At 34.6% G+C, this 15,363-nt stretch overlaps 1 protein-coding gene across 1 annotated transcript; it reads right to left on the bottom strand.

The window, feature by feature from the left end:
* Positions 1-7,659: 7,659 nt before the first annotated feature.
* On the bottom strand, positions 7,660-13,753 carry CSN2 (casein beta). The gene is made up of 7 exons (XM_007086963.3): positions 13,700-13,753; positions 11,634-11,696; positions 10,892-10,918; positions 10,769-10,795; positions 9,702-9,725; positions 9,561-9,605; positions 7,660-8,220 (listed from the first exon to the last, which is right to left on the bottom strand). Exons 2-7 carry the CDS (start codon positions 11,682-11,684, stop codon positions 7,660-7,662), a joined length of 735 nt encoding a protein of 244 aa, XP_007087025.1. The 5' UTR covers positions 11,685-11,696; positions 13,700-13,753.
* Positions 13,754-15,363: the final 1,610 nt, after the last annotated feature.

Here is a 15,363-nt window from a genome sequence, read left to right as displayed (position 1 = left end):
TATTTTTTTAATGTTTCCTGTAATATGGTTACCAAACCTTCTAGAACACTGCAGATAACACAAATAAGTGGGGAAAAAGGTTAGGGGAAAAATGATGCTAATTGTGAACTGAGTATATGTCTTCTTTTGCTACTCCTTCAAATCCATTGTGTGATATATGTCACACAGGCATATATCAAGTGTGACCAGATATTGAGACTCATAAGAGAAACTAGAGATATAAATTTTGTGTAAAATTTTCTGATTTTTAATATGGCATAGTTTTTTTCTTTTTCTTTTTGGAGAGAGAGAAAGAGAGCACAAGTTGGGGAGGGGGTCAGAGAGAGAGTGAAAGAGAAAATCTTAAGCAGACTCCATGCTCAGTGTGAAGCCTGATGTGGGTCTTGATCCCATGACCCTGGGATCATAACCTGAGCCAAAAGCTCAGAGTTGGATGTTCAACCAACTGAGACACCTAAGCTCCCTTAGTTTTTTTAAATGCAAAACACACGGTCCCCTTTTCTTTGTTGGCCACATCCAGCCCCTACAACACTAGTTTATGTACTCTACTGTACATTAAGGAAAGAACTTGCTAAGTTTTTTTTTATTCTTACTGACAGGCCATATCAAGGATGAAGCAACAGTGAGAAGCAGAAAATTAAGGCCACCATCAGCTATGGTAAACAAAGAAATCATGATTTTATCATGAAAAAGAAACACAGATCTTCAGGGTCATTTAGGAGTTAGGGGTCTAAATCTTTCATATCTTCCAGTAGATTTCATTTTTCCTAATAATTGGTATTTCACTTTCCTAAATTTCACATGAGACCTACAAGCTTGTGAATTTGTGTTATTTTAATTACTATAGACTGAATGTTTGTGTTTACCCTAAATCCATATGTTGAAACCCTAATCTCCAATGTGATGGTAGTTGGAGGAGGGGTCTTTGGAGGCAACTGGGTCATGAGGGTGGAAACTTCATGAGTGAGACTAATGCCTTTATAAGAAAAGATGTGAGAGAGATGAGCTCTCTATCTCTCTCTCTGCCATATGAGGATATGGCAAGAAGGTGGCTGTCTGCAAGCCAGAAAGAAAGCCTTCACCAGATGCAGGATCTGCTAGCACCTTGAACTTGAACTCCCAGCCTCCAGAACTGTGAGCAATTTTTTTTTTTTATTTTTTAAGCCATTCAGTATATGGTATTTTGTTATGAAGACCTGAACTATAAAAGACCCACTATCATAGAACCATGATATACAGGAATTTTGTTCTGTTTGGTCAGGAATATCATGGTGCCAGTGACATATGTAAACATTACCTCAAATTAATGAAAAAAAAAGGAATTTATTAGCTCATGTAACTAAAAATTCCAAGAGTGAAGTATAGTTGTATTTAGTAACTTGAAGGTGGTCACTCACCATTTTGTTCATCCTTCACTTTCACTCTTCTTTAGACTGACTTACTTTGCAGGAGATAAAAAAGACGGTTTGCTCACATCTCAGAGCTTCATGGTTGTTCAGGTCCTACATCTGGAAATGACTACAGTGTAGCTTCCCTGAGTATTCACACATCAGCAGAAGAATGTTAATTGGCTCTGCTTGGAACAAGGACCTCTCCCTTTGGGTGTTATGACACTCCTGGCTTGGAATATATCCTCACTTTTTTTTTAATGTTTATTTACTTTTGAGTGAGCACGAGCAGGGGAAATGCAGAGAGAAGGGGACAGAGGATCCAAAGCGGGCTCCTCAGTGACAGCAGCGAGCCTGATGTGGGGCCCGTGAGATCACGACCTAAGCCAAAGTTGGATGCTCAACTGACTGAGACACCAAGACACCCCTATGCTCACTTTTTTTTTTACTAAAATCTTCTTCCTGCACACTAAGATACACCAAATTGCAATTGTAGAAGTTGAGAATTAAGTCTCGAACATTCTTCAGGCTTTCATCGTTTAAAACCTTTTTTCTTCCCTGGGGGGCTTGATTCCAATGTCTTCCCATTTGCAAACTTTGCTTTCCATAATTTCAGTAATGCAGAAATTTTTCGGTTCTCCACTTTTGAAATAATTCTGTCAAAGCTTTTCAAATAATTTCTGAACAGAAGTAACCAAAATCTGTATGCCTCATTATATTAGTTTCCTGCTATATAACAATGGAACACAAACTGGGTGCCTTAAAATAGCAGAAACTTATCCTCTCCTAGTCTGGAGTCTAGAGGTCTGAAATCAATGCGTGTTGGTATGGCCATGCTTCCTCTGAAGGCCCTGGAGATCCTTCCTTGGCTCTTTCCAGCTTCTGGTGGCTGTTGGCAATCCTTGGCATTCCTTAACTTGTGGCTGCATCTTGTAACTATTTAACCCCAATTTCTGTGTTCGTCTTCACACAGCTATATTTCCTCTGTGACCAAGTTTGCCTTTTCTTGTAAGAAGAGTTTGCTTGGAAGCAATTATAAATTATGTAAATATATGCACCTTAAGTAAATGGAGGTGAATAAAGATGCAAAGCAATTCAAGCACCACTTCACTACAAGTTGAAGGCTATTCAGCAGGTATGCTTCATCAGCACAAAAGTTTTCTCCAGAAATACTGTGTATAACACTGATTAATCCCAGTTGGTCTGGATGACCGTATGCTTATCTCTAGAGTCACTGGCTGTTGGCCAACACTATGGTATTTAATAACAAAAGGCAAATGATACTATAGAGATATGTCTGTGAATTGCTTTGGGCAGGATACATCAGCCTGTCAGGATTGTTTACTAATAATTGCATATGGTTTACACCAGGTTTCAGTGGAATCTAGGAGTTGGGGAGTGAAATGGGGCTGGTTTTCAACAGGTATGACTAGTCATGTAGCCAAAATGTGCCTGCAGGACAAGTTTTTTTGTAAAAGACCCTCACGACAAGTGGTTTTGAGCTTCCTGGTACTGAGATGCTTTGCACAGCTTTGAGCTTCCTGGTACTGAGATGCTTTGCACAGCCTCCATTAGTGGTTTAAGATCTGGAGATAAAGCATATCCTGTATCAAGCAGTGGAAGGACAAATAAGTTGCTCCCCAGATCTTAGCACCTTTTTCACTGCACATCCTTTCCCTGTGTTGTTGTCTTCTGTTTTTCCCTGTAATAAATCTGTTTTTATTACACTGGAAACTGTTTGAGTCCTCTAAATCCTTTCAGCAATAAAAAACTTCACATGATTATTATGTAATTAACAGAGGCTGTAAAGAACCACACCACTGAATAATATACAGAGGAAAAAAAAGCAGGAATTAATCTGCAAGTTCTCTCCCATCTCCTGCATTCTATTTTTCAAATTTCACCATAGTAGGGTCTAAAACACATTTTACAGTATCATTATGCAGCCACTCCATAGCTTCGGAGGAAACCAGGTCTATTGCCATAGAATGGAATGGTATTTAAGTCCAGAGGCAAAGAGGTGATTCTGCACCAGAGAAACCCCCACTTTTAGGGAAAAAGAAGGTAGGCAAGACACTAATAAAGAAATACATGATTTTACATTTAATGTACATTTAAATTTTTAAAGCAACAAACAGCCATATAGAAAAGCACACACATCAAAATGTATTATCACAAAGAACTCATCATCCAGATTAAGGAAAAGAATATCACTAAGCATCTGAGAGCACCACTTAATGTTCCCTATCAAGTTCTGCCTCCCCTCAGATAACTACTATCCTAACTTGTTGCACTAGAAATCAATATTTTGTAGATTCTAATATATAATATTTATGGAGTGTCTGTCTACTATCATCCAGTCTTCCTTATATAAAATTCATTCATGTTGTGCCATGTAGTAGTAGTTCATTCATGTTAATTGCAATGTTCCATTCTTTGTATATCACAATTTATACAAAATAGTGTTGATTCCCATTAGTGTTGATTTGAATTTTGGATATTAAGAACAATGGTGCTAGGAATATTGGGTACATATTTTTAGTGCATATGTATATATATGTATTTTTAGTGTAAATACACACACACATATGTATTTTTGTTGGGTATATACTTAAGAATAAAATCTCTAGTCATAAGATATAAAGATGTTTACCTTTGACAAAGACTGACACAGGTTTCCAAGATGCTCATGCCAGTTTACATTTACATCAACATTGCTTAGTGTTCCTATAGTTTGTTTTTTGCCAACACTGGATATGGCCAAATTTCTTTTCTCATTTTAATCATTCTGGTGGCTGTATCGTGATATTGCATGGTAGCTTTTAATTTGCATTTTCCTGAGGACTGGTGATTTTGAGTACCTATTAATATGTTTATTGGCTATTAAGAAACCTTCTTTTGGTGAAGTGCTTATTCAAGTAAGTCTGTTTCCTTTGTACTAGTGTATCACTTTTTTTCTCTTACTGAAATATGCCCAGTGAAATTTGAGCAAGTCAGAGACTGGATCCAGCTGAAGAGTTATGCTTGTCCATGCCAGATTTGAGATATTAATTATATAATTAGGTGTGGAGACCAAAAAGGGAAGTTGAGTGCATGAATTTGGAGCTCAGCAAAGAATGCTTTTGAAGATGTACATTTAGAAGATTTCAACCTATGGATGGACTTAAAGCCATGGAACCAAACACTATCAGCCAGACTAAGGCTAACCCTTAGGGTACTCCAACCCTTAAAGTTTGGAAAAAGAAATGCCGGAAAGGAGACTGCAAAAAAATAAATAAATAAATAAAGGCTAGTGAGTTAAGAAAGAAAGCAAGGGTTTGATGAGTTTAAGATTTCAAACGAAGAGAAGTATGATATTTTAAAAAAAAGCAATGATCAACTCTACTAAACAGCTCTACGAGGTTGGGTAAAATGAACACAAGAGTAGCAAGAAGAAAGCTGTTGGCAACCTAGGAAAAAAGTGATTTCTAGAGGGACAAAACCTTGACGGGGGCAGGTTAATGAGACCATAACATATTCAGATTGTCACAGAGTAGTCTAAAGAACTGGGAGGAGTTTGGAGGTATATTGTTACGAGATGGAATTTTCTTTAAAAATGAAAGATATAGCATAAGTTTGACTTACATTTGATCCTTAGGTAAGGAAAACAATTGCTAATGAGTCACTGTGTAAACTAAAGGGGATGGAATTGAGCATAAAAGTGTAGTTGTTGGTAAAGGAAAAATTCATTGCAATGAAACAATTACTCTGTGATCAGAGAAAGTGGATATCAGACCTTCATATAAGTCTTACTTTCTTGGGCATTACTGGCCCAAACCATGTAACCCAGCTCATTCTGACTGTGATACTGGCTCTTGCTTCTCTGGTGTAAATGAAGTCAGTAATGTGGAACCATACAGAACAATTATCCTGTGACTGTGCAGTACACTGATCAGATTAAAACTTCATTAAAAACCTTTGAGTTGTCTATTTTACAGATGTGGAAATTGAAGCTCTGAAGGACTAACTTTCACAGTCCCACTTAGCTACCATTAACAGCAAAGCTGTGAATCAGCTTTCTCATTTGAAGTGTTTTTTTGCTTAGAGTGACTATAAAATTTAACACTCGATGTTGGTTACTTTAGATAGTGAAAGTCACAGGTGTACTAGTTTAACTGGGACACTAAGTGTAAACCAAGACTTTCCAGAACCAAAATAGGGTATGATCACACTATCTTTTCCTCCACTTTTTGATATTCTTTACCATTCAATTCAAAGCATTCTATTCAATTTCAATTTTCCCATGGCTATTTTTAACACCAATAATCCTTGTTTTGTTGTGTTTTATTTTGTTTTGAGAGAAAGAGAGAGAGGGCATGTGCGCTCATGAGCAGGAAAAGAGCAGAGAGAAAGAGAGAGAGAGAATCCCAAATCGACTCCGCTGTCAGGGCAGAGCCTGACAGGGGGCTCAATTTCACAAACCATGAGATCGTGACCTGAGCTGAAATCAAGTCTGACACTTAACCAACTGAGCCACCCACTTGCCTCTTAACACCAAAATCTTAAATTAATAACAATCTTAAGGGCAATTAAGGCTTGAAAAATTATAATAAAGACAGGAAAACTTAAATATGCCTAAAGGATTAATTTATTGAAATGACTGGTTAGGAAATAGAGTCTCAAATAACAAGCACAATTCCAGAAACTATTTTTACACATGTTTTTCACATACTTATGGTATTTCCAACTCAAAATTAAACTTCTATGGTATTAGTGAATTAAAATTTGGAAAATGTAGAGTTTATGAGCAAATTCAAATTAAGATGAATAACATATAATACATAAATAAATAAAAGAATAAATTTTCATTTTTTCCATGTAGATTCAAAATTATTCACTTTTGGTAACGATGTAAAGATTGAAAGGATGTCACATTTCCAGTTGCAGTCAATTCTGTAGAATATAAAGCAAATATAGAACTAGTTATGTTATATGACATAACTATTCATCCCTCCTCATTTGTAATTTTGGTGTGATTAATTTATAAGACAAATTTTGTTACAAATGCAAAATATTAAGGCCTACCATGGAGGCATATAAAAATTTCGATATGATTAAATATCAGCCCACTGATACTTAGACTAGACTAGACTAGTCTACCATGATCACAGAAATATTCATATTTTAAGAATCCCAGAGCTATATTCTCACCCATTTTTAAACCTCACACCTGGAAAAATTCATTTTATTTTGATTCATGAATTAAAGGATGATATGTAAATTTTAAGTGAGATAAAAACAATTGAAGTTACAACGCCTAAGTTAGAAATGAGAATGAAAGAGATCTTTTAAAATAATCTCAAATATATTCACATAGAAGTAGAAGAAATTATTTTCAGTTTTTATAAAAATGCTGATAACCAAGCATCAGAATATAGGCACTTGAACACAAACCAGTCAAATCTGTCTATAGCACATAATGAAACTTTCAAATTCTTTGAAATAAAAAAGATACAAAATTTCAGGTCAGTAGATAATGATTAACCGTCGAGGCATCCATGATGCTTTTATCATTAATAAATAAGTAAGCATATTGATGAAGTTTGTCACTATCTTGGACTTAGACAGTAGAATGAAATATAAAAAGATATTAATGAAAATAATCAGTCTAATCTGCAAACTCCCAAAACTTACCAAAAGTAAGGAGGGGACATTAACTTTGAAATTCTCTTAGACCTTAAAAATTAAAAAAAAAAATTAAAGAAAGCAAAATAATTAAATAAAAAGTTCACATTTATGCAAAGAAACAGACGCTTTTCCTAAGAATTCTGAGTGATAAAATAAGCATCTCAATTGTTTACCCTCATATGTACATATATCAAAACAAGATGTGAAAAAAAGGCACCTGCAGAATAGATGTGCACAAGGAAAACTTCAAAATTGTAGAAAATAATAAACCTTTTTTATTCCAAGCCTAATCAGATTATCAGATTTAATTCCAGCTTTAATAAACCTTAATCTTCTACCTAAATTCTCAACAGATCGATTAAATCAGAATCTCCAAAATAATTTGTTCCCGATGGTATCTTCTACATCAAAGATCAGAATAATTATATCAGAATCTCTGTGGGTAGGCCTAGACATTGGGATTTTGAAAACAGTCCTACAGATAGTACTATTGTGTTGCTAGGGTTGAGAATCATTGATCTAAACAATGTGCAATTTAGATCTATTCATTATTCATTTATTCTTTCATTGTAGAGCTCTCATTTCCTCTATCACTCTATTCATGTCATAAGTGAGACAGCAGAATTATTAAGTTTGGACTTACAATAATAGGATTGTAAACTGGGGCAGTCACAGGTTGGGCCTCACGGGTGGCATCCTGGTACAGCAGTAGGGTTTGCACGGGCATGTCTCTCTGGAGATAGGGCACAATTTGCTGGGAAAAAGGCATGACTTTGGGCTGTGGGATGGACAGCAGTGGCTGAGGAGGAAGCATGGTAGTCTGAGGAAGAGGCTGGGGGATCTGGTGCATCAAGGGCTGGAGTAGAGGCAGAGGCAGAGGCAGAGGCAAGTGCAGATTTTCAAGATCAGTGAGATTCACGATTTGGCTGTCCAAAAGGGGCACTACTGGAGATTTCAGAAAGGGCATCACTTTGTGCCTGGGAAAGATGGTCTCCTTAACTTTGGGGATTTCCATTATTTCAGGCTGAAGGAAAGGCAGCACCATAGCAGGCTGAGCAAGGGGAAGGATGTTCTGTGGAAGGACAGGGGAAGGAATGGTCTCAGCATAAGGATAGACTAGAGGCTGTGGCTGGAAAAAGGGGTGGATTTTATTCTGGCGTTCCTCCTGGAAAGAAGGAAAAGAATCTTTGAGTCCATGATTCAGCTATAACTGTCATTTGTGATGAATTAACCTCCTGTCTTTTGAACACTCATAACTGAGTGGAAAGAGAAAGAAAATCTTTTACGGGTCTTGGTTAAGAAAGTATTTTCAGTCAGGTGAAGACTACTGAGTAAAACGCTCATTGAGGTATTTCTCATTTACTCCCTTTCATAGGTGAATCCACAGGTCAAACTGAAATCAAGTTTTGGAGATTTCAAGACCCGTTTCACCTTTTTTCTGAATTGCCTAGATAGCTATCCACTTTGGTCTTCATAAGTATGGACTTTTCAACATAATGTGTTCATAATAGAGCAAATTGTTTTCACATATGAAAGATCTATTTAAAAAGACTTAGAGGGATAACTCCAACATTTATTTGCTGTTGTTGTTTTAATGAAAATGAAATCTTAATTTATGGCTTAATTCAAGGAGTTTCTTACACTAGTCACCTTCCAGCACTACTTCCCTTGGTAGAAGGTAGTTATTTTGAGTCTTTCAAGAGGCATCAATTTGTGAATTCATTCTGATTTAAAAATATTTGGTGTAAGTTCCAAACAATACAACTTCATTGATAAAATAGAGAAGATGAAATATTATTATTAGATAAATATGTTACCAAATATGTTACCATATGTAATTTAATTAAATGAAGAATTTTATGTTGTCTAAGAAAATCTTTAATTTTAAGCAAGCTCTACTACTTAATTACTGTGTGATATTGTCAGATAATTGTGTACTCAATTGTTCTATACCTCACTCCTTTCATCTGTGTAATGGAAATTCTTTGAAGAACTTCACCATTCATAAATGTTAATATAAAACATACAAAATGTTATATAAAATCAGTGAATATTCAGTGTGTCAGTGAATATTGTGTCACTGTGTGTCAGTGACACTGTGTGTCAGCTCATCAATACTGTGGGGTTATGAATGTTCTTGGTTTACAAATAAGAAAATTAAGTACAGAGAAACTTGAGGCCAAGGGTATACAACTAATAAATGTGTCATATTGCCTTCTTGTTCTCTTTCATCTGAATATCCATCTTGAGACTAAGGGGAACCTAGTTCCCCACTTGGAAATATGAGTAAATCAATAATTACCCTTAGGTTTTGATTCTATACTCTGCATATTAACTCTGAGTTTGAAAAAATGCATTTATGTCTTCAAAATATATTGACTGTCGGAATTTAATTTCCTCATTGGCATTTATTTTATTATCAGTCTTTAGAGTGAACACATGCATATTTTGTGTGTATTAGATTCCATAATAACTTTAGAAATATACTTATCACAAATAAATTACCTGTCTCTGCTGCTGCTCCTCACGTTTAAGATTCTCAAGTTTCTGCTAGAAACCAAATCACATGTAAAGAAATGTTACCACCTATAAAAATTAAATGTGGGAAATTTTGAAAATAAGTACACTTAAATATGAAGGTGTTACCTTGTTGATGTGTGTAATAGATTCCTTCAGAAAGATAAAAATAAAATTAGGTTTAGTTTCATGAATGCTTCTTGTTTGTCAATACAAATCAGAAAATGACAACATGTAATAGGTTAACGTGTACACCTTGTTTGATAATAGTAAAAACTCAGGGTAATTGCTGAAACTTGTATGTTTTGCTGTTCTGCATAAGCTTGTTGTATAAAAGACAGATGAATGCAGTTAAATAAGAAAAGAAAATTAGTGAACATAGTGCAAAAAGAGGTATTTAATAGATGCTAATTTCTCTCTATCACCACACTCCCTTCCTAGGACAACAAATGATCTCTGTCACTCTATCTGAGTCTAAAAGAATCATATTCATTGATAATATGAATTTTATCTTTTAATTGTTTTAATCATTCTTAGTTTACTTATTATGTTTACACTTCAAATTAATCATAAGAAATAAATATCCCCCCTTAAGGGTCCGTTAACCTTGTAGAGACACCACGTATACTATTTAACTAATAGGTAATGACATATCAGGGTAAATACCTACCTGACTCTCCACGCAGATTTAGGACTACACTACCTCTCACTGCCTTTTACTTAATATAGTGACTATTGCATTACAAAATATGTCCATTTGCATGTCTGCTCACACACTATGTTGCAAGCTCTTTTTTATGGACATCCCTGTTTTGGACCACAGCTCCTAGTCAATAAATATCAATAAATATCAGAACAGTGAATAAGGCGCTCAATAAATATCAGAACAGTGAATCAGGTCAGTGTAAAAAGAGCTCAAGACAGAAAAAAAACCTGTAAAGTTCATTGAAAAAAAAAGAGGGGGTCACAATGACATAATTTCAAGTAGTCAGCCAACTTAGAAAGTGCTAGTAGGATACTGAATTTTCCAGACATTTATTCTGCCCATAAACATTTACAATGGAAATTTACTTCAAAACTTATGTCAGAACATAGCTGCATTATTAACCTAACTGTCCTAATGTACCAAATAGAAAGATAACACAGCATTTTACTGTTCCAAGACTGGGAAATTTCCTCTGAAAACATTGTCTTACCTCACTGCTTGAAAGACTTTCCACAGTCTGTAAAGGAAAAACAAAAAATAAAACAATCAATAACTATTGCAGAATGTTAATAATTTATGGTTGGAAATTTTTTTCTGAATAAAAATATCTTACCTCAGTGGATTCAGTGAGTTCTTCCTTCTGTAAAGGAAAAATAAAACACTACTTTGGTTTCCATATGTAACTCATCGCTAAACATTTTTCCTATCTAATTTTTATCTTCTTTATGTAGCTATTTCACAAATTTGAGAAATAAAAAATGCTATATTGAGAGACTTAGAAGGCCATTGTTTTTGTCTTTTATGTTGAGTAACTTTGTTAACACATTTTTATTTTACATGAATCAACAGTTTTTGATGGGCAGCAGAAAAAAGTTATTTTCGTTTGTTTTAAACACTTTATTATGATTACAAATACATTCACGATTATGATTATTGCCTGATAGTCCATCCTATCATTGTCTTTGGATAGATACAGGTAGAAGTGGACCCAGTGCCCTAAGATGAGAGCTACACGTATTTTATCACTGGAATAAGATATATTTATCTGGGTTGTACATGCACGCCATCATATTTGTGCAATATTGTTATTGTCATTTTTATATCTGGTTCTTTTCATTTTGTCTCTTTGCTAATAAGTCCACTTGCTTTTCCCTAAGGAAGCGGTGGCACAGTGATAAAGAAAGCATTTGGCCCAGATTTGTGCCCCTACTGCACACTGCTGAAATACTGGGTGAATGTCAAAACAAATCTGTTGGAATTCTGCTTTATTTGTATTTTAAAAATGTTGTTGATGTTATTCTCTACACATAGGCAGATAGTCCATTGCAATCTTAATTATTTAGACACTTTCTTACCTCTCTTGCAAGAGCAAGAGCCACCAGGCAGGCGAGGATGAGGACCTTCATGGCTATCAAGTCCTGTCAATGGGGAAATGAAGGAATGGTAATAGATTGGTCAATCTATTTTCTTATTTAGCTAGGGTTACTTTTCTGTTAACGAAACTAAAGATAATATGTAATAAAAATCTCTGCATCTTAGGAAAAAAATACTAATAAAAACTTTATCAAGGTCAAAATCTCCCATGGCTCCTTACTCTTACATATTATTTTTATACTTCATGGCTAACTGTTCAGATTTTCTCAGGTATCACCTCCACCCTTTCTCACTCGTTTTCATCTCATTCACAGTACTATGGTTTTCTTGTGGTTTTTTTTTTGAAAGACAGAAAAAAGTTATAAATACTAGAAAAAAGTTATAAGTAATTACAGAAACATTTATTAATTGATTCATTTGTTCAAAGATATTTATTTAACACCTTTTATTGCCAGATACTGTCTAGGTGCTGGGATTGTATCAGTGATCAAAATATTAAGATTTCAACCCTGATAGATCCTCAGTTCCATTGGGAGGAAACTGATCAAAGAAAATATAGACAAAGATCATATTTTAGTTTTTACTTTTTTTTAGTGAACCAAACCATTCCCATGAATATTTGTTTTAATCATATCTCATTTCCAATAAGACTGAGATTTCATTTGAGCATTTCCTTTATTTCCTCCACTTATCCAGATGCTCCACTGATTGGTTTGTTTCTTCTCGATTTATACCCACTACTCAGTCTTCATCCCTACATATCCAATAATTCCTCCTCTCTTTTGTGACACACAACTTTAGAGACAATACACTATGCTTTTTTTCTCCCTGATTTCTTGATGATTTACCAAAGTATCAGGTCCTCTTGCCCAATCCCCACTCCAGGCTACCTCTTCTTATAATACAACATATATGTTAACACTTTTAACCAAAATGTACTAAATGCCTGATTTTGTTGCATTTCTATAATTTCTTGTACAAAACAATGTTTGTGCTACTAAGATAGCTTGACATACAATCTTCAATCTCAGTTATTTAAACTAAACTTCTGAACTAAAAACATTTCACGAAAAAATTCCCTAATTTATCTGAAAAATATCCTTTCCAACATTTGAAGGCTGAAAATTATTCTCTTTATTCAGGAAAAATATTTTTTTCTAGAGATTGCTCATGGGTACTATATAAATCTTCATAATTTTACTTTGCCTAAGAGCACCATAAGTTTCCAAATAATTTTTTTTTAATTTTCAAAAAAGAATATGGTACTCCATTAGAGATCATTATGTATAGGAAGGATCTCATTTCATTTTCTGTATTTTATAATTAACATTTTATATACCAATTTTTTAGCCAGAACTTCATTTTGACCAATCTTATTCAAATCTTCTCTTTGTTTTTGTTTCCAATTCATCTCTGTCCCATTTAGAATTTTCTTACAAAATAAAACATTTTCTTTCTTTACTTAATTCTGTATTTCATATGCTTATTTTAATAATATTTTGAACTATTATAGACTAAATGATCAACGAGAAAGTTGGCTACTCTACACAAGTTTGAGGAACACTTACTTCTAAAAAAGATTTATAAACATCTCAAGAAGTGCACATCCCCAAACAACTCCTGAAGTTTCTTGACTCAATGTGCCACCTCTAAAATTGCTGTTGGATAAAGGTTACCCATTAATTATTCAGATCCCCCTAAAATGATTTAAATATATTTTCTTTTATTGTTGTGGTTAGAAGATTTATTAATTCAAGAAATAGATTTTTTAATGTAGCCTGTGAACTGCCTTTGTACCAAAAAAATAGTAATCGTCATTACTACATTTTTTTAGACTCATAGAGGTTATGCAGTCATAATTTTTACCAAATCTTTATAGACATTTCTACTTTTTTTTAACCTAAGTGTTGGAAATAGTGCCAGTACTACTTTAAATATGCTTATTTGAAAGACTATATTTTAAGCAATTATTTTCTTCATATATCTCAGCCTACTTTGAAATAAAGGTGAAAAGAGGATATATCAAATTTATATCTGAAATTCTTACCTTTTTCCAAGGTGGAGGACAGGAAGTGAAGGGGAAGCTCAGTGGATGATGGTCTGTCTGCTTCTGTGGTGGCTTATATACTGTATTTAGTGGTATGCTAATTTTGTGGTTTGAGATAAAATCAATAGTGAGCTTCAATTCCAAGTAGTCCACATGATTGGAAAATGATTTCTGCCTATTATCTATACCCAGAAATTCTGGGGATCATCTTAACAAGGGAGCAATTCACAATTCAATAAAGGAAATCTGTCCAGGAAATGTAATTGTCTAATAACTGAAACAAAAGCTGGAAGACAGTGAGTCTCTGGCCCAATTCACAAGTCATTGTGGATGCAATTAAATCTACTTAGCACTTGGTGGGTCCTCATGATCTCAATTGTAGGGGAATTCTATATGAACATCAGAGATATTCAGGGTCTTCACAAAGGCCATAATTTCATACTAACCTGAACAGTTATTAGTGTTTTACGCTGCAGTGGAGAAACTGACAAGATACAAGTCCATGATGATAGCTTGGTCATGTAAGGCAAACTCCAGGACTACTTGATTTGGGAAAAACAAATCATTCACTTCCAACCAATATTCCATACACAAGAGGAATAAAATTTCCTCTGTAATGAAACATCTCAGAAAAAGAATCTATCTGAACAGCTTGGCAAATCTGTTAACAAAAATATTACAAAATGTCATGGAGACTTATTTACCTGATAAATATTGATTACCTTTTTCTATTTCAGGCATAATAATAGCCTTTATTTTTATACTTAGTATCACCCCTAGTCCAGGCACTGTGCATTTTGCAGACATTATCTTGTATAATCTCTACAAAAGCTTCATGGGGTAGTTCTCCTCTTCACATTTTGATTAAAGAAATGGAGACAACAAAAGATTGAGTAACTTTCTCAAAATAATATTGCTTGTTAATGGCAAAGGTATAATTTAAAACTACTAGATCTGTCTGACTACATTTATTTCTATTTGATCATATGTAGTGCCCATGTTTTAACTCCCTTTATAAATTCTGTTATAAAATTTAGCTATCGGGGTTCCTGGGTGGCTCAGTCTGTTAAAAGTCGGACTTTGGCTCAATTATGATCTTGCAGTTTGTGGGTTCGAGACCAGCATAGGGCTCTGTGCTGATGGTTCAGAGCCTGGAGCCTGCTTCAGATTCTGTGTCTCCCTCTCTCTTTGCCCCTCCCCTGCTTGTGCTCTCTCTCTCTCTCTCTCAAAAATAAATAAATATAAAAATTTGAATAAATAAATAAAATTTAGCTATGAATGTAGCATATGTGGTTAAATGTGTAGAATTTATTTATGCCTGAATTGGAGAAATGGGGCACCAGAGCTGAGTGTGGACAGGAGGATCTGGTTACTAAAGAGCTGCTATTTTAGTTAGACCTTAAAAGAATAAGTAGAATTTTAAGAGAGATTAAATGGGAATAAAGTATTTTGGCTGAAGGAAAGACAGGAGTTTGAAGAGAAAAATACCAATTTTGATAGGTTCTGTGCTTCAGGTTACACAGAAGGTATAGAATATAAGTTACCATTGAAGGGGTTTGATGGAGTCAGACCACAATGTCTTTGAATTTCAATCATGCAGTGTGACACAATTCACTAGAAATGAGGGAAGATACTAGATATTTGAAGCAAGGAAGAATTGTAAA

The sequence above is a fragment of the Panthera tigris genome, chromosome B1 (assembly GCF_018350195.1).
Source record: "Panthera tigris isolate Pti1 chromosome B1, P.tigris_Pti1_mat1.1, whole genome shotgun sequence".
NCBI classification, from domain to species: domain Eukaryota; kingdom Metazoa; phylum Chordata; class Mammalia; order Carnivora; family Felidae; genus Panthera; species Panthera tigris.
This window is presented reverse-complemented; position numbering and strand designations above follow the sequence as displayed.